Source organism: Manihot esculenta, chromosome 5, assembly GCF_001659605.2.
Source record: "Manihot esculenta cultivar AM560-2 chromosome 5, M.esculenta_v8, whole genome shotgun sequence".
Taxonomy (NCBI): domain Eukaryota; kingdom Viridiplantae; phylum Streptophyta; class Magnoliopsida; order Malpighiales; family Euphorbiaceae; genus Manihot; species Manihot esculenta.
In genome coordinates, this window is record NC_035165.2 from 25,270,665 (window position 1) to 25,289,533 (window position 18,869).

The 18,869-nt window shown below is 33.6% G+C and overlaps 1 protein-coding gene across 2 annotated transcripts; it reads right to left on the reverse strand.

Moving 5' to 3' along the window:
• Positions 1 to 1,332: 1,332 nt before the first annotated feature.
• Positions 1,333 to 8,277, reverse strand: LOC110615214 (filament-like plant protein 4). 2 transcript variants are annotated; one of them, XM_021756989.2, is made up of 6 exons: positions 8,010 to 8,277; positions 6,112 to 6,234; positions 5,537 to 5,777; positions 2,965 to 5,410; positions 2,433 to 2,472; positions 1,333 to 2,034 (listed from the first exon to the last, which is right to left on the reverse strand). In XM_021756989.2, the coding sequence occupies exons 2-6, from the start codon at positions 6,226 to 6,228 to the stop codon at positions 1,585 to 1,587; spliced, it is 3,294 nt and encodes a 1,097-aa protein (XP_021612681.1). In that variant the 5' UTR covers positions 6,229 to 6,234; positions 8,010 to 8,277; the 3' UTR covers positions 1,333 to 1,584. The 2 variants fall into 2 exon arrangements, with proteins under 2 accessions (XP_021612681.1, XP_043812675.1); XM_043956740.1 differs by lacking the exon at positions 8,010 to 8,277 and adding an exon at positions 7,344 to 7,539.
• Positions 8,278 to 18,869: the final 10,592 nt, after the last annotated feature.

Sequence of the window (18,869 nt, forward strand, 5' to 3'; positions counted from 1 at the left end):
ATAATATTTCAAATTTAATATTTAATTTAATAAATAAAATTATATATTAATCAAATACTCAATTTGAATTAAGTCTAATTAAATCTCTATATTTTTTCTTTAATAGTCAAATAAGTTTAATTCAAAATTTTGGACTAATTAAGCGTCTTACATTTTGTTAAGAGCTAAATTAATCTTAAGATAATATAATATTATTTTTTAATAATAAAATGTTTTTAATAATAAAATATTATTTTTATAATTTAAAAAGTAAAAAAAGTATTTTAATTGTCATAAAATTTTTTTAAAATATAATAAATAATTTTTAAAATTATAAAAATAAAATTGTTATGTAAAAATATTTTTATTATTAAAAAATAATATTATATTAGATGAGTGTTTATTTGACCTTTAAATAACAGTAAATTAATTTAATTGAACTAAAATTTTGAATTGAGATTATTTAATTATAATTTTTTATGATAATAATAAAAAGGAAAAATTATTTTTTAGTCCCTGAGGTTTAACGTAATTAACACTTCTGTCCCTCTATTTTGACGACCCAACACTTAAGTCTCTCACTTTATTTTCTGTCCAAATTCGTAGTCCTTCCGTCCAAATTCGTAGTCCTTCCATCCAAAATAGCCGTTTGGGACATGTGAATTGACAAAATTAACCCTCACTAAACCCAAACCCAAATGCCTCTTCTTCTTCTTTTTCTTCTTCTTCGTCTTCCGTCCAAATTCGTAGTCCTTCCATCCAAAATAACCGTTTGGAACACGTGAATTGACAAAATTAACCCTCACTAAACCCAAACCCAAATGCTTCTTCTTCTTCTTCGCCAAAATAGAGAGACAGAAGTGTTAATTACATTAAATCTCAGAGACTAAAAAGTAATTTTCCCAAATAAAATTATTATATTTAATTTTATTTATTTATTTATTTATTTGAATATATATATATCTATACAAAATTATCTCATAAAATTTTTCACACATTATTATCTATCAACACTTTATTATGAAAAAAAAATTAAAAAGCAAGCATTTGAATTTACTTGGACTGGGAGGGAAATTTACTATCCTTGAAGCAACAGACACCAACTTCTGACAACCAAATAAGCTAATAATTCATACTTCTAGAAAAATTAAACTTCTCTTAAGTTAGTCCAAGCAAACAAATCCTTATAACCTCAAAATCGTGAGAATCCTGCAGTCTAATCTTAATAATGAACCAGGTCCAAACCGAATCAGCAGCCTTACCCACATCCGACCAGTTTGACAACCCACCTGTATATCCTTCTAAGCATCTCTCAATGAGTTGGCTAAAATCAATAAAACAAGAAAAGAATCATAAAACTGCAACTGCCACGTAGAACGATTATATTCAGATACTGTAACAGTCCAGAAACCAAGTCTCTTTTCAATGAAATTACAGAATAAAAAAAAATAGCCTAAGGGACATGGGAACATATACAGGCAAAAATTACATGGCATGGCGTTCAAAGCATCATTTAAGCTTTCCAGTCACCAATGGCGGTAGATGACTCCATTTTCTTGTGCTTTGGACATTATTATTACTTTATTATGCCTGCAAGCTGCAAGCCTAATTGCCATTCTTTCCTTTTGAGGAAAAGAACCTGCTAAAACCTCGTGGATGTTTCTCCAGCGTCTGAACAACAGTGGAAGATGAGGACGTCGACATTGTAGACCTGTGTTTTGAATGCTTTGAATTGATTGGTGATCTTGAGAAGCTTCCTTCGGTATCAGATGGACTACACGCTTGGCTATACAAATCCATGGGCGACTCGGCGCCTGTTCTGTGTGTGTTTGCTGAAACAGTACTATCCATTTCAGCCTGATCAAAGTCCTGCAAGTTCATGCCACTGGTGGTGGGTTCCTCTTCAGCAAATCCTTCGCCTCTTTGACTCCTCTCGTAGTGTGGAGATCCTATAGGTTCTGTTTGAGAACGGAAAGCTTTCAACTGCTTTCCAAGTTGAAATATGGTCTCCTGGCACTCTGCTAGCTTTTCAGCTGCAGATGCTATCTCTCTTTCCTGTGATAATATAAAAAATTTACATGTCAGCCTGTCATACATCATCATGAAAAAAAAATGGTATAAAAAGAAACTGAGTGCAATAGAGAGATTTTAACTGCTCATACAGAAGTATAAAAGCATTGAAATCAATAGAATTTTTAAGAATTTAACTGGAAGTTCAATCCTCACGTTTTACTTGGACATAAGATTGCTTTGCGTGCAATACAAGTGAGATGAAAAATAGCAGTAAAATTAGTAGCATATTTGGAGTGTCGAGTTATTTTTGTGCTCATGTATCGTTATTCTGCGTAAGCATCCATGGGCAATTATTCTCATGCCAACTTGCAAGGATGATCATAAATTGGCATTACAATTGAAAAAGTAAATTTAGGAAAGATGAAGGGGATGATTCTCACTTGTTTGGTCTTGAGGTCAACCTCAGTAGCTGAAGCTTTCCTGTAGACGACACAAACTATAAATATTAGCCCTAAAATAAAATTGAAGCAACACAAAATTCCACATAACACTTCAAAACATTTGAAAATCAGTCTATTGCAAGCACAGCAACAAAAACTAGCATTAGTGCCTAATTACCCAAGGCAAAACAGATCAAGATTCTACTAATTTGAGAAGTCAATGTGGAAATGCTAAGTAAGGGAAGATCCTTGTCAAATTCTCAACATTAAGAGATAGGATCCATTACCAAATCCTACAAACAACTGAAAATTATTTGCTGCAGATTACAGCAAAATCTGATTTTATATCCATGAAGTCAGAAAGAGCCATAAGCCAGCTCCTCACTAACCTTAGACATGGCAGACAAATCAATTTCAGAAAGATAGATGGCATATGTAGACAGAGTAAAAGGTTTTGTTTTTCCTTTCTATCCTTGAAAAAGTATCAATATCGACCACAAAAAGGGGAAGATAAGAAAAGAACAAAGCTTACATTTTCAGTTGCTCTTCTAGCTCCTTGCATCTGGTCAAAGCATCCCAATGACATCGCTTTTCATCTTGAAGCTCATTCACCAGGGTTTCTACTTTTCCTTGCAGAAGGTTCACCTCAGTTTCCAACTCCTCTGAATGAGCTTCAAGTGATCTGTATGACTCTGCCATACATTTCAGCTGTGTCTCAGCCAAGCTATTCAACTTATGTGCGGAAGCCAATTGTGATTTAACTTCAGCTAGAAGCTGCTCGGTTTCATGCAACTGGGATTTTGTCAATTCCAGATTTTCAGCGCACCTAGCAAGATCCGCAGTCATGCTGTCTTTCTCTGATTTCAATTCTTCATATTCCTCCAGTGAGACTTGGCACGATGCTGTATTTGACCCATAGCCTGATACCAAATTTCCATCATCAGGGACCTCAGGGTTAGAGTTAGGACTAGAAATGTGGGCACAACCATTTTGATATCTTTCTCCTGAAGAATCCCTCTGAAGGACTTTATTCTCAGGTAAGGCAACCTTATCTATGCAATCAGGACTATTGATTTCTCCTTCAGGATCTTTATAACCCAGGACATTAAATCTAAGCTCACTGGCTTTTGCTAATACACGAGCAAGGTCAGAAACAAAACCATCCAAACTTGTATCGCCGTTTAACACTTTATTAAAGGTGACAGAAAATTCCTCAATTTTTTTACTCAGACCATCACCATCAGAGGATGTGTCATGAACTGCTATTGCTTCCTGGCCCAGGCACAAAATAAAATCGTGAATACTAGAAATGGCAGTAACCAACTCTTGGCTGATTGACACTGAGTGTACCGGCTCTGTGGCTGCCTTAATATCTTGGGGCAAAATGATTTCCTTCTCTCCTGTTAAGATGGCATCTTCAGAACAAGTCTGCCCATTGCATGCAGCATCATCAAGTGTACTCACTTGCTCAGAAACACAACTTACTGACTGCTGACACAAAGCATCATGTGCATCCTGCACAACACGTTTAACATCCTCTAAAATTTTTCCCACATCAGCATCATTAGATGTAGACTCGAGTAACATGGAAATTCTTGACCGGAGCTTCATCAATGGTGACTGGTCTGCATTAGGTCCCAAATCAGAATCCATATTTGAAGATACATAATTCACTAATGGATTCACAATAGACTGTCCTTCAGACAGGGTATCCTTGACTGAAGAGACATCAATTGAAGGATCACCATTCTGAATTTCAGATGTCTTATTGTTTGGAGAATCTGAAATTGTCATCGCATCATCTGCATTTAAGCAAGCCAACCTCTCCATCTCCAGGAAATCATCCATGAGCTCCAAGTGCTTAGCATTTTTTGTGTTAATTGGCTTTTCACTGCTCTTTTCCTTCTTTAATTGAGAGAGCTCAGTGATAAATGATGTTGCCCAAGATTCAGCACAACTTTGGGCATCATCATTTCCATCTTCAGACATGGAGATCAAGCTAGGTGGACTACTCATATTTTGACCAGGGTAACCTTCAGTAGGAACCTGAATCATAGATTTTGGTGAACCTTTCTGTTGATTGTTTACTTGAAGTTGTGCTTCTAAACTTTGAAGCCTACTTTCTGCCTTGGCACACAGATTCCTAGAAGCCTGCAGTTCGCTATTACGCTTTGCCAAAGCTTCTTTCAGCATCTTTGTATCTTCTTCCATGGCCAACATACGCTCCGTGAGAAATTCATTCTGTTTATGGAATTTATGAGCATTGTCAAGTGAAAATTCAGGCACGGACAGATGCGGACTAGGAGGCTTAATAGGTGACCTCCTTAGTCGAGAATCTCCATAATCTCGGCCTAAATTCTCAACTTCTAGCTTCATTTGGGCAAGTGCAGCAGGACCAGGCAACTTCTTCCGCACAAGACCGCGTAACCTCTGGCACTCTGCTTCCAGCTTAGCTATTTTTTTGACACCCTCCATGTGCTGCTTGTTTGCTGCCTCAGCAGATCTCATGCTCATATTCTTTTCCTCATTACGGATCTCCAGCTCCTTGGAAACTATGTGGAGTTCATATTTAAGTGTATTTATTTCCCTTTCACATGATTCAATATTGCTCTTCAAAAGTTCAATCTCGGCCTCAGCTTGTGATTTTTCTTCACTTATTTTGATTAGCATGTTAGAACGCTCTTGCAGTGACCTCGAAAGAGTAGCATTTTCAGCTGCAGACCGAAGGAGTTCTTGGTCTAAATTAGCTATTTTTGCTTCAAACTCGAGCTTAATTTTGTCAAATTGTCTGGTCTTTGAGATAATAACATCTTGCAATTTCTGTTCATGTTCCTCCTTCAGGTTTCGTATCTGCCGCATGCACTCTTTAAGAGCGCCATCCAAATGTGATGCCCGATCTTCAGCAGTGAGCTTTGAAAGTGTAACTGATTCTAGATGCGTTTTCAGTGCCAAAGCTTCTGCTTCAGCCTTTTCCCAACCTGCAGCAAACAGTCCCAAAGTGAACAGTTCATGCCAAGCACATGAAGAACCTATATAGTTAAATCTGAACTCACAAAAAGTCTTATTCTGTCAAGTAAATATGACAGGTCAGATGAGCACCATACCTGAAACAGCTTCCTCAGCAACTTTAGCGTGCTGTTTCACAAGGTTTTCCTTTGTAATCATCTCTGAATTGGCTGTACATAGCTTTTCATTCAGCTCCTTAATTTCATCTTCCAAAGTCTGAACTTGTTGCTCATATGTTTTCACTTGATCCTCATATGTTTTCACTTGCTCCTCCAAACCAGTCAGATGGGTGTATGATTCCACTGAAATCTGTACATAGTTGGGTTTTTTGTAGTTATCCTGTTCACGCAAGAGAAAATCAAGTCAAATGAACCAATGAGGTCCCAAAGAAACTGATGTAGCAACCTGACAGGACAAATTAGCCAGGTCATTAAAATCCCCCCATCCTGAATGTATGCACAAATCTTAGATTCTTTTCCACTGGTCATCCAAAGTGAACAAGGATGCAAGGAAACAAATAGGGTAAAATAAGTGTGTTCAGTTTGACATTCTTTTTTCAAGAAAGTTGAATTGAAGCTTTCTCTCCTGAAATGTTTATGGAACCAAATCTTTGATTCATATCCCACTCATTAATGCTAAGTGGACAGTAATATCAGAGATATCTTTAATATACCTTATCCATCAGCGATCTGCTTGAAGCCACAGTACCACCAGCAGAATCAATTGCTGCAGCATTTTTATCGGCCTTGTCAGATGATTTTTTCTTCCAGGGCCAACTTCGACGATCCATTGCAGACTGTAAAAGCAATGCAAAAATAAGTAAAATTACACAAATACAAAAAGAATAAATTTGCAAATAACAAGTACAATTATAGACGCAAATATCAAACAAAGCATTAAAATAGGAAGCATAACTTATAAGCCTATTTTGAAAATGTGGAACCAAAAAAGGAAAAAAGGTAAACAGGTAAACAGGTAGAGTACTTATTGCTATCAACTATATATTTAATCATGAACTCCATTTACTGAGTGATAGATGGATTTTTTTCTTTATTTGGAAGTATGTCTTTGGTTAATACAAATATCATGAAAATTAACTTGATGAGAGCAGAAATCTAAAGTCCCATTCACTTTCAAACAAAAATAAACAGGATTAATCATTTCAAAGTTTTTATAAGAAATTAACGAGAGAATCATATGAAGTACAGTCTCCGTTAACAAATATAACTCATCTAAATTATGATGCATAGGATCCTGTAGGTATCCTTTACACTAGTCCAAGTCCAGCCACATCAGCTTTAAAACAAAAGGAGTGATAGATGAGTAGTTATTGAGTAGCATCAATGGTAGTATCAAACTGATACCCAGTTAGTGAGTAGCACATATGGCATTGTCTTTATTGGCAAGATATAGCAAAGCTTAAAACTGGTAATTCTCTTTATTATAGCTAAAGGTAACTCTGAAAAAGTTGTCAACTTGCCATATTTATTTTGACAACAATGAAAACGCAAGATTACAATCAACCACTTGAATCGATCTTCCACAGTTATTTTAGCTCATGGGAATTGAAAAAAAAATCACTAAAACTAAAACTAAAAATTTTCCTTCTAGATAACCCACTCAACAACCAAATAGAGCAGAAGCAAAAATCTACTGAAAAGTGCTATGGCTGTACGGCATTCCGTTCACATCAAACCAGTTAAAAGGTATTAACAAATCAAATTTATAGGGGATTTTTAAAAGGAATAATTAAAAACAACAAGTTAAATATTTTTTCATGAATCGTAGTCCGAAAACTAGACACCCCCCTCCCCAAAAAAAAAAAAGAAAGAAAAAGAACACTGTGAAAAACTGTCTTAAGTTCAGTCATAGATCTCCAATGAATTATGGTTGAAAAATTACGACCATCTCCTTCGCAAAAGCTCTATCAAATCGAATGGACATGCAGAAAGCCAAAGATCTGATCAGATTAATATATGGGAAAATATCTCAAAATGGGACAACGAAAATTCACAATGGTGAACTGAGAACATGGAACCAGAGGTTAAGCAGCTGTATAAAAATTCTGGGGGAGAAAAACAGAGAGAGAAAGAGACAGGGAGAGAGAAAATTCCTTTACCAATTGAAACTGGAATAGTCAACATTTTCTTCCCCACCAAACAAAATCCAAATTAAGGTAAAGGAGCAGTAAGCAACACAGTGAGAGAGAGCAAGAAAAATGTACTAACTGGAATTTCAATCTTAAAATTATACTCAATCACAATCTATCACTTTATTAAGCAACAAAACTGACAAGCTGAGACCAAAGCCCAAAGACGATTATCCAAACTTCTCCGTATCAAAAGAAGCGGCCATTGAAGCTGTCTGTTGCAGCTTAAGCGACTACAAAAATACTCCATCACCAAATCAAAACCAAGAACAAACAGAGCTTTAAAGGAAGAAGAAGCAATGGTTCAAACAACATCAAAGATTGTTATAAAATCAGAACAAACAAACGGAACATTCACGCTAACCAAACAAATACACCATTAAAGTAAATTTGAGCTTATTCAATACAGAAAATCATCTCACCACTTGTAATGTAGCTTTCAGATGAGATAGGATTAAGGAGTGAAAACACCACTAGATTATAGTGAAATAGAGCTGTATGGTATAAATAACGATCTAAAAATTAGGGATTATCTTTCGTTTGAGATTGTGCACGAACAAATGAAAATGGAGATTGGTGGCGATGAGGCGGAGGCGATGGCGGAGGTGGAGGTGGTGATGGTGGTGCCAGTGGGCGAGGAAGTGGAATTATTCGGTTCTAAGTTTCTCGTAAAAGGTAAGACGCTACAAAGGCTAAAAAAAAAAGCCTTTAAATTGTTTTTTTTTTAATTAATTTTATTTTTAAAAAAATGAAATTAATAGGAAAAATAGGTGAATGGTTAATTTATTGGTGGGGAATTGACTAATTTGCCCTTGAGGAAAAACCAAATACCGGATGTGTTCCCCACACTTGTGCCGGAAGCAAGAACTGAGCTGTACCCGATATTTGGAAAGTTGTCTCCGTGTGTGTATGTTACGACTATGGACCACCGCCACAGCTCATTAACTCTAAGATCATGTGCTGTCCACTACGATAAGATTTCGCGCATCGCAGCATCTCAGCCGTTCATCAAGATTACCTTGCGTCAACCTTTGGCAATTTTGTATTACCTGGCATACGAAAAGAATTTGATTGGTAGATTGGATTTGTTGGGGGGTGTTAGGATGATATAATTGCCTACGCTCTACTCTAGCGAGACAAAGCTGATCTCTTCACAATGTGCCTATTGCCTAATCTGATCTCTACTCTAGCCTGACAAAGCTGAAATAGGAGAAATTACTTGTCCATTCTTAATAAATTAATTTAAAACATTTTCAATATTTATATTGATAAAATACTAGTTTTTCAAACTATTATCACTCAAATAAATTATTATTTTCCCTTTTAAATTTAAACATTATTAATATTTTTATCGTTTTATATTATAAAAACAAATTAAAACATTCTTCAAAGTTGATTGTAAATAAATAAGAAGAGTAAAATGTTAATAAAATTAAATTTATATATTTTTAGTTTAGTTTTAAAACAATTTTTTATTAAACATGGCACCCTAACTAATATTCGACTCTACTAACTAAGCAAGTCCACAATATAATTTTTTTATTAGAAAAAGAAAATTGATTTTTAATTGAAATAAAGTAAAAATAAATTGGAACAACCATAGAGGTCCAATTTAAATATAAGACGGTGGTTGTATTTATCTGCTGCATTGCAACCGAATAGATTGATTTTCATAATTAATTACTTTATTGAGATGATAACAATTTAAAAAAAAAAAAAAGATAACAAAATCAAAGAAATGAAAGCGGAACTAAATTAGGAAAAACTGGCTGGATTCGGACTAGGATGGGTCGGATTCGGACCAAATTCTCATCCCTGTTAAAATCATAGGCAAGTAGGCATTTAGAAGCGAATTATCGTGTTTTTTCAACGACATCGACGAGATGATGCACTTTTGTTTTTTTGTTTTTTTTTTTTTTTTTTTTGCGTGCTTTGCAATGATTTTGATCCTGACCTTATGAAATTTATTTAATATAAATATTGAAATTATTTTTTTTAAATATAATTACATTAATTCTTTTTAAAATTTTTAATTTAGGATGGAAATAAGATTATTATTATTTTTATTTTTTCATAGATGAAAACAGATCGCGAAGGCTGTACAAATAAATAATGCAATGAAACTGCATGCAGCATGGTACTACCATTGAGTTGATAGCTTCAAATTCCTAGGTTCCTCAAAGTCAAAATCTCTCCTGTGCGTTCATCTGACCCTTGGTTCAGTCTGCTGTCCACAGACTCTGCCCATCTTTTTATACTTATTTTATTTCAACGGCTCTGATTCACTTTCCATCTCTTCTCTGTTTTCTCCTGACCGACGGTCTTGATTCCATCCATAGTTATAAAATTTAAATTACCCTGTTTCTGTGCATAAGTTAGCTGGATAATAAATTTCTTGAGGGCCAATTGTAGGTCACCAGGTAAGCATGATTAGACTGCTCATCTACTTAGAGCCGTCGGATATAATGGTGAGATTTTTCATGCGGAGATTTGAGACTCTGGAGTTGGTACACTTGAAGGAGCGTGCATTGCACGTTCCAATTATTCGGTATATATGGCTCCACGTTTGTAAATCGTAATGTCCGTCTTTCGTCATAATGATGTGAAAATAATTGAATTTATAGTCCGCCGACGCAGTGCCGTAAAATGTTTTTTTTTTCCCAATCAAACTGTAAAATAAAATATTTTTCAATTATTGTCTCGACTTTATTATTTTTTTTATTCATTTTCTCTAGCACTTTTGTTTTAAAATTATTGTGTGCGAATTACTTAATTAATTAATTAATTAATTATATATAAATATATTATTATAATAAAATATTGAAGGAAATAGAAATGGAGGAGCGTGCTGAAGATAAAACGGTAGGCGGAGGGAGGAGGAGCGGAGGAGGAACATAATCCAAGGGGCAAGGGGCAGTTAAAAAAGAACAATAGGGTGGCTCCCACATACCCACACGTTTCTGCGTTGCTGTTTATCCTTTTTAACCACGTGGGGACCACTCTCTTCATACTTTCGAAAGAAAGCGACCACGATTCCACATTGCCCTTTTATTACAGAAACTGACATCGTCGGCAGACAGTGTCTATGACCCCACCACCTACATATAACAACAACAACAGCGCTGCTTCATTTTTATTTATTTTTTATTTTATTTTTCATAAAAAATGCTAATTTCCAATATCGACAAATTATACAATCGAAGCCTTTTTAATTCACATTTAAAACCCAACAATACAATACCCAAATAAATATTTATTTTTATTGAAAGAAAAAAATTAAAAATGATGATATTAATTTGGTCATTGAGTTTTTTTTTCTGACTTGAAAAAAGAAAATAAAATTAAACTTCATTTGTACAAAAATAAGTAACAATCATTTAATTAAATTATATTTAATCTATTTATTGGTGTTGATATGACTAATCTGATTAATCAATCAGAAAATGATGCAACATTATTTATTTTGGTTCCTTCTTCAATCAGATTGGTTTGGTGCGGAAAGATTTATTTGCATAAAAAAAATAATTTAAATAATTTTATAATAAAAATATATAATTTTCATTTTTTATATTTTTAATTAAAACAATCTACACTCTAGTTTTTAAGAGTGCATTAACTGAAAACCTGAATTGAATTATTTAATTTAATTTTTCAGTTAAGTTAATATTTTTATAGAGTTTGCTTTCAATTCAACTCATTTTGTTAAAAATTTAAAAAAAAAATCAATTTATTATAATTTTTGTTGATTTAATGGACTTTGTAATGCATAATTTATATTAAGCTACAAAATCTAAATATATCAAATTTAAAAAGGCAAAGTAAAATAGGTTCAAATTGACTCTATCCTACTTTGATTTGATTTAAATAATAATTATTTTTAAATAAATTTTTGAATAATTTCTATTTAATTTAATCCAAAATTAAACTATTTAATTATATATTAACCTAATTTTTCAATCAGCAACTTTAATTATTAGTGTTCTTTTGTTTTTTTTAAAAAAAAAAAAAAAAAAAAAAAAAGCAAAACAACAACCCCACAATCTTATCATGGCCGTATGATTGACTACAGGCTGACCCACCATTGTACCTCTGTTTAGGCAGCTAGTCTTTTTCTTGCAACTATATATGCTTGCAATTAATAATAAAAATTAAAATATCTATTTAATAAATTAATATTAATGTAACCATCAAAACTTGCTTAAACCTGCATTTGATGTCCTTTTATAACCATTATTAATTAGGGTTTTTAAGTTAGACATTAATTTTCCATATTATGAATTTTGTATTAATAATGTTTATATTAATTTAATTAATTAATTGTTGAATTGATAAAAATAAAATATAAAGAAAGTGTAAGACAAGACTTTAAAAATTTTCACTTATCTCCAAAAAAAAAACATATTATAAAATAAAAAAATCAAATGGTGTTTATAATTAAATATTATATAATTATTATAAAAATATAATTTTGGTAGATTTATTTATGTAGAGGCATGGAACATCTGCCAATATGATAATAAAGTCAGATTAATGTAAAAAAGAAAATTCTCCTTGACCAACCTAATTCCATTTTAAAAAATTAATTAAATAATTTTATTTTAATAAGAATTAGAATGAAAAAAAAATAATATTGACATAGAGAGAATTTATATATTTGACGAAAGATTAAAGTTCAAAAAATGCATTGGGCATAGAATAGATCCAATTTCTAGAAATGAAGAAAGGATAGTGGAGAGCAAAAGGATGAGGAGAATGATGGCTAACAAAGTGTAATCCCTTGTGGGAATTTTCAACCTTTGCTTTGGTGCTACGAAACAATTTTTTATTTTTTTTTACCATATTTGTTTCCACATTTAAAATTCTTAAAATATTATTTACAATTTAATCCAAAAATTTATACACATTTAAGGATCCACCGACTCATGTCTTTATTTTTTAAAAAAATTTATAATTTAGTCATTAAATATTACCATTATTAATAAGTCAGTTTTTATATTTTTAAAAATTTATTAAAATATTTTTATTTTTTTTCTTTATCAATAAAATATTCTTCTCATTCATTTTTACGGTTAAAAATATAACAAAAAACCAAATTATCCTCCTCCTTTTCCTTCTCCTTCTTCTATTATTTCTTTTTTTCTTATTCATCTTCTTTCATTTTTCTTTGGTTTTTTTTTTCCTTTTTCTTCTGTAAGGAGGATAAGGAGAGGAAGTAATTTTTCTTCTTTTTTATTATTCTTTATTTTTTCTTTTCCTTTTTTCTTTATAAAAATAAGGAGAAAGAAGTGATTCTCCTTCTTCCTTTTATTAATTATCATCATTTTCTTTTTCTTCTTCTTCTCGCCTTTTTTTTATTTTTTATTTTTTTTTCATTATCATCCTTTTTTTAAAAAAAAAATAACTATTTCATTAATAAGAAAAAATAATAAAGACATTTTAATAAATTTAAAAAAATATAAAAATATTTTAATAAATTAAAAAAAATATTTTAATAAATTTTTAAAAATATAAAAATTAACATATTAATAATAATAATTTTTAAATATTAAATAATAAATCTCGTTTGCCTTTTTCAATTTCAAAGCAAAGTCTTTTATTATTATTATTTTTTTCTTTGGATTCGATTTGGCTTTGGTACTTCTCTAAGCCATCTCTTGGCTTTTGCAACGGTGATGGTGATTTTTTTTCTAATTTTAGGCTACGATCACGGTGGATCATCATCATATCACCCTTTGTTATCAATGTACGAAAAATTGTTATATATATATAATAATTAAATACTCATAAATGGATCATATATATATGAATTTTACTTTCATTATAAATTGTCATATTATTTATTGGGTTAATATTATTGAATTAAAAAAAATATTAAAATTATTTTGTACAAAACAAAATATTCCTTTTTATATTTATAGAAACAGTTAAGTTAATTATATTAATTAATTTGATAATTTTTATATTTAGTTAATTTTTTAAATATATGCCTCTGAAATTCAAACTATAATATTAAAATTAATTTTAGTATTATTAAATTAAAAAATTATTAATTAATGAATGAATTGTAAATGTATGGCAATAAAATAAATAATTTAAAAACTTTATAAAACCTGACCTTGAGAGCCCAGAATGAGTTTTTTTTTTTTTAATTCCACCAATAGAAAATCTCTTTCTATTTATGTAATTTTCTTTACTTGATTTTTTTTTTTAAATTATCTTTTAAATGCCAAAGGATAGTGAAAATAACATAAATAGTAAATAATATCTCTAGCCCCTGATATAATATAAATAGTTATAAAATTTAGTTGTAGTTATCCATTTATTATTATTATTTTTAATTAAAAGAATTATAAATTACAACTCTAATTAAACTTTAATAAATAATATAATTTAATGAAGCTCAAGCAATAAGACAAAAACCACATAAAGTATTATTGTGGGTCTTGCTTCATTAATCAATCAAATCATTCTTAATTATCTCTTTATTTTTCAGTGCTTAGGGCTAATGATGAAATTCATTCATTCAGACTGCAATCATACCAACATTAATGTACCAAATAATCTTTTTCTATTTTTGTTGCTTGATCCAGTGTACTACTACTTCTTTATAACAATTGATTACAATGCTTTTGTTTTTAAGAAAAATTTACTATTTAATAATATAAAAAATTTATTAATTAATTATTTTATTTTAAATTAGAGAGTTAATAACACTATATTAATTCTTAATTACTTTAGAATCAAAAGCGGTAAAGCATAGATTTAAAATCAAAGATGTAATTTCACATTGATTGATTGTGAGAAATGATTATTTAATCCTTTTTCAGATAATTAATTGAAATTAATCCAAGAGTTTGAGAGTGCCAGCGAAATATCATCATAAGAATGCAAATACTTTCTTTTACGCATCCTCATATAACTTTAATTAAAGATTTGGTTGTTGATTTCACCCTTAAAATAATAGCTAAATACACAATTTACCCTTTAACTTTTATCTTAAAATATTAATTCATATTTATTTTATTTAGAATAAATTACACTTTAAGCCTTAAATTTTAACGTAATTAATGAGTCGATTTTTATATTTATAAAATCACATACTTAAATTTTTATATACTCAATCCGTCCAAATTAGTGATCACTCTATTCATAATTCCGTTAGTCAACTGGTTAAACTCTATTCATAATTCTCCTAATCAACTAGTCAAAAGAGAATTAACATTTCAAATACCTACAATATCATTATAACCACTTAAATTCTTTTCAATATAGGTGAGAATTTTATATTGTGTAAATTATATTTTAATCTCTAAATTTTAGTGTAATTAATTGATCAGTGTTTATATTTTTAAAATTAAATTCTTAAATTCTTTTATATTTAATCCATCTAAAATTATAATTTTTCCATCTATTATAAACATTAGTTCAGAACTAATGAATTATCAAACTTTTTTTTGAAAGTATAATTTTTTTTTAAAAATATTTTTTATAAAACTTACGATTTATTTGATGTGGCTAAAATAGAGCTGAGTTGTGATTGGTCAATCTGCAAGAAAAAAATGTGAAGCAGTTGCCGCCTACAGCAGTCACTTCGATACTTAAGTCAGTAAACTGGTAAAACAGGCGAATATAATGAATTGGTTAGAACTCAATAATGGCTATGTAAGAATGCGTATCTTGATCTCTGTGTTGATTATAAAATCTCCTAGATATCCGACTGGTACTAACTAGTGGATAAAAGATCTCGTGATTATAGATATAATGAGGATCTGTTGGATTGTATCCACTAATGGTAACTTTTCAGGAAGTCTCGTCATGCTCAAGAGAGCGAGTCTTAGTGAAGAACTGAATGCTACGGTGTCCAGATCTTTCTTTCTATGATGGGACTACGAAATAGCCTATCAAACCTTTGCCACGTGGCCCTATCATATGGTGACAGCTCATGACCTGCTTTGGACTATTGTTATATCATATCAGAGGTCCCTTCACTGGTCTTTTATTCTTTAGATTTGAAAGTTATAGTTATCTTTACGATCTTTGGTGTAATACCCGGCTAGACGCCAACATCGGAATTCTTACTTTCCGGCGGGATTTCCGTTGGAATCTGGAATTTGAGGATGTCAGATGGTTCTAGAGGGGTAAAGGAAAGGTTTTCTAATGTTTTTAAGTGTTTTTATGATTTTGAGTAGAAAGGACTTGAGTTTTGAAGAGAAAAGACCAAGGAGGCTTTGGCCAGGTTCGGCCGCCGAAAGTGATGTTCGGCCGCCGAGAGTGCCTTAGGTTTGGCCCCCGAAACTCCAAATTCGGCTGCCGAACGTTGCATGGTTTTGCATGCAGCTTTGGCCGCCGAAGGAAAGGCGGTTGGCCACCTATAAAAGCCCCGTTGACCGGAAATAGAGTGAGCATTCACTCTCTTTTCGTGCAAGGGTAGGTTCATGCTCTCCTTTGGTTGTTTTCATGATGTTTCTTCAAATCTTTCAAGGTTTTCATGAGTTTTCTCCTTGTTTTGAAGAGTTGTGAGCTTTGAGCAAGATTTTGAAGTTTGGAGACTTGTGGAGCTTGGATCTCCATATCTTCATGTTTGAGGTCACACCAACTCTTGTTCTTCAAGAGGTAAGTGTAGATCCTTATGTTTTATAGTGTTTTATATGAGTTTTATGAAGGGAAAGGGTTAAGTTTGTATGAGTTTGCATGGTTGTGCATATTAGGGTTTATATACCCTTTGTGCATATTTGATGTATTTGAGGTTGTTTGTTGGAGTTTAAGCTTGGTTTAAGCTCCTTTGTGCTTGGTTAGGAGTTTGTGCATGTTTTGGAGAGGTTGGATGCATGTTTTGGGAGTTTGGAAGTTTGGGAGGCTTAGTTGTGCTCGAGGCTGAGTTCTGGATGAACTCAGGTTCGGCAGCCGAAGGAATGTTCGGCCGCCGAACCCCTTAAAGAGGTGGTTTCGGCTGCCTAAATCCGCCCCCAAAAGTTTGGACTTTCGGCTCTGGAGGGAGGGTTCGGCCGCCGAAGGTGCCGCCGAAAGTACCCAAGTTTCGTCTCTGGAGAGGGGGTTCGGCCGCCGAAGTTGCCGCCGAAGGTGCCTTGTCCAGCCTTTTCTTGGGTGTTTTCTATGCATGCTTTTGTGATGTTTTAGGGGGTTTTGGGGGAGTTGTTTTTGAGTTGTTTAGAGTGTGTTTAGCACCTCATTCGAGTCCACCTGTGTAAGATCGGACCCGAGGGATCGAGGAGGCCATCAGTGTTAGCCGTTGCAGAGTCAGTTCAGCGTCTGCCAGAGGTGAGTAGAACTAAACTTAATGTTTTCAATATGAGAAATTAAACGCTTTTAGCATGTTTCATACACCATGTTTATGATAGGTTGTTGCATTGCATTAGTATTCACGAAGATGTTACATTACATTATTACGTGAATGTGGGACGGACACTGAGTAGGACCCATTAGCCCTTGAGTATTATATGACGAAGTCCTGTGGTGCCCTTTTTAGGGCCGGGCAATGAGCTGAGGGATTTTGTGGGTCAGTCCGTCCGTGATGTGATTTACTTGTGTTGTGATGCATTTCATGAGAGCATATGTGTTAAATGGATTTATATTATTATTCTGCTCACTGGGCTTTAATAGCTCATCCCTCTCCCTTAACCCCAGTTTTGCAGGTTAGGGGAAGTCCAGGAAGGCGTCAAGGGTAAAGGTTTTGGTTATGTAATAGAATAGTGGACATGATGTAAATTAAAGGATTAGTATGTAAAGTTATGTATAGATATGTAATGTCATGTAATGAATAGAGTTGTGCTTGGCCCTAGTGTATGGTTAATCCCTTGTTATGCATGATCTTTATTGAATGTTTTATGTTCTTGATAAGAAAGGTATTGAACCAAGGCTGACTTGTGATATGCTGACCCTATGAGAGTGGGTTCTATGTATTCAGACATAGTGCATGCAGGTCAAGCTTGGTAAGGGGAAAGAAAGTTTTTAGTTTTTTATGTTTATGTTTGATCATGTATGGGATTTGACCAGGTAATAGGAGATATGTTTGGCTTGCTACGGGTCCCGGCGGCCTTAAGCCGATCTAGATCCTAGCGCCGGTGGCGGTCCGAGCCGTTACAGAGGGGTATCGGATTCCGGGTGTTACAGATTGGTATCAGAGCATAGGGCCTCATAAGTACAGTGTGCTGAGCAAAGATGCTCAAGGATTAGAGATATCCCACATCGGAAGGAGGTTGTTTTAGAGGTTATAGAAGGGCAAGCACAATAGGAGAAATCATGTCCACTAGGATAGGGTGTTGAGTCCTATTTTGCATGATAATGATGTGAAATGCCATGATGATATGCATGTGCATTAATGTTATGCTATGTATGTACTGTAGGTTCATGTGTTTCCATATGAATCGTATGATTGCTAATGCTTGTATGTTTGTGTGTTGTTCTTCAGAAGAGCTAAGATGCGAGGCACTCGTCGATCTATGGAATCGACTGGAGTTCCATCTAAGAGGGAAGGTATGGATACCTTTCCCCTTGCTTTGCCAAGAGCGCTGTCGTGTGAAGTCGGCAGATGGGAAACATCAAGGGACCCTGTAAGGTCTTTTGATGAAAGCAGAGAAGGAATGGATCTAAGGAGAATGTCTGTAGACAGGAGAGAAGTAGAATTTGAGGTGCAAAGGAGAGGGAGAGATCTGGATGTGAACATGCTTGAAGAAGGCATGGGAGAGTTTGAAGAAGGAGCTCAAACTCAGGATTTCAGAATCTTAGGTTTAGGAGAGAATGATCCCTCCACTCGGAGTACAGCTACTTCGAAAGGAGTGAAGTGGGGCAAAACCACTAAGAAAGGGGACAAAGGCCTGAGAAGGTCAAAGAAGAGTAAGTTTTGAAAAAAGTTGAAGGCTAGTCTGGGTTGTGGTGCTGGTTCAAGCTCTGGCTTAGGCAGATCAAGATGTTTGAGGTGTGGAAGGCCACACAAAGGAGTCTGCCGTTATGGGACAACAGCTTGTTTCAGGTGCGGACAGGAAGGGCACATAGCACGTGAGTGTCCTACTGCGCCCCGGGTAGCACAGTCTCAGCGGTTAGCTTCAGGTAGAGAGGCTCAGCCAGTAGCTCCAGCAGTGCCTCAGGGCAGAGGTCGAGGCAGAGGAAGAGGGTCAGCCTTTTCTTCTGAGGGTTCCCATGGAGAAGATCCGTCAGCTTCAGCTCAGATCTTCATTTAGGCTCAGCAAGAGGCAGACACATCGAACACAGTGGTACCAGGTATGCTCACTTTTGAGTGTTCTGATGTGTATGTTTTTGTGAAC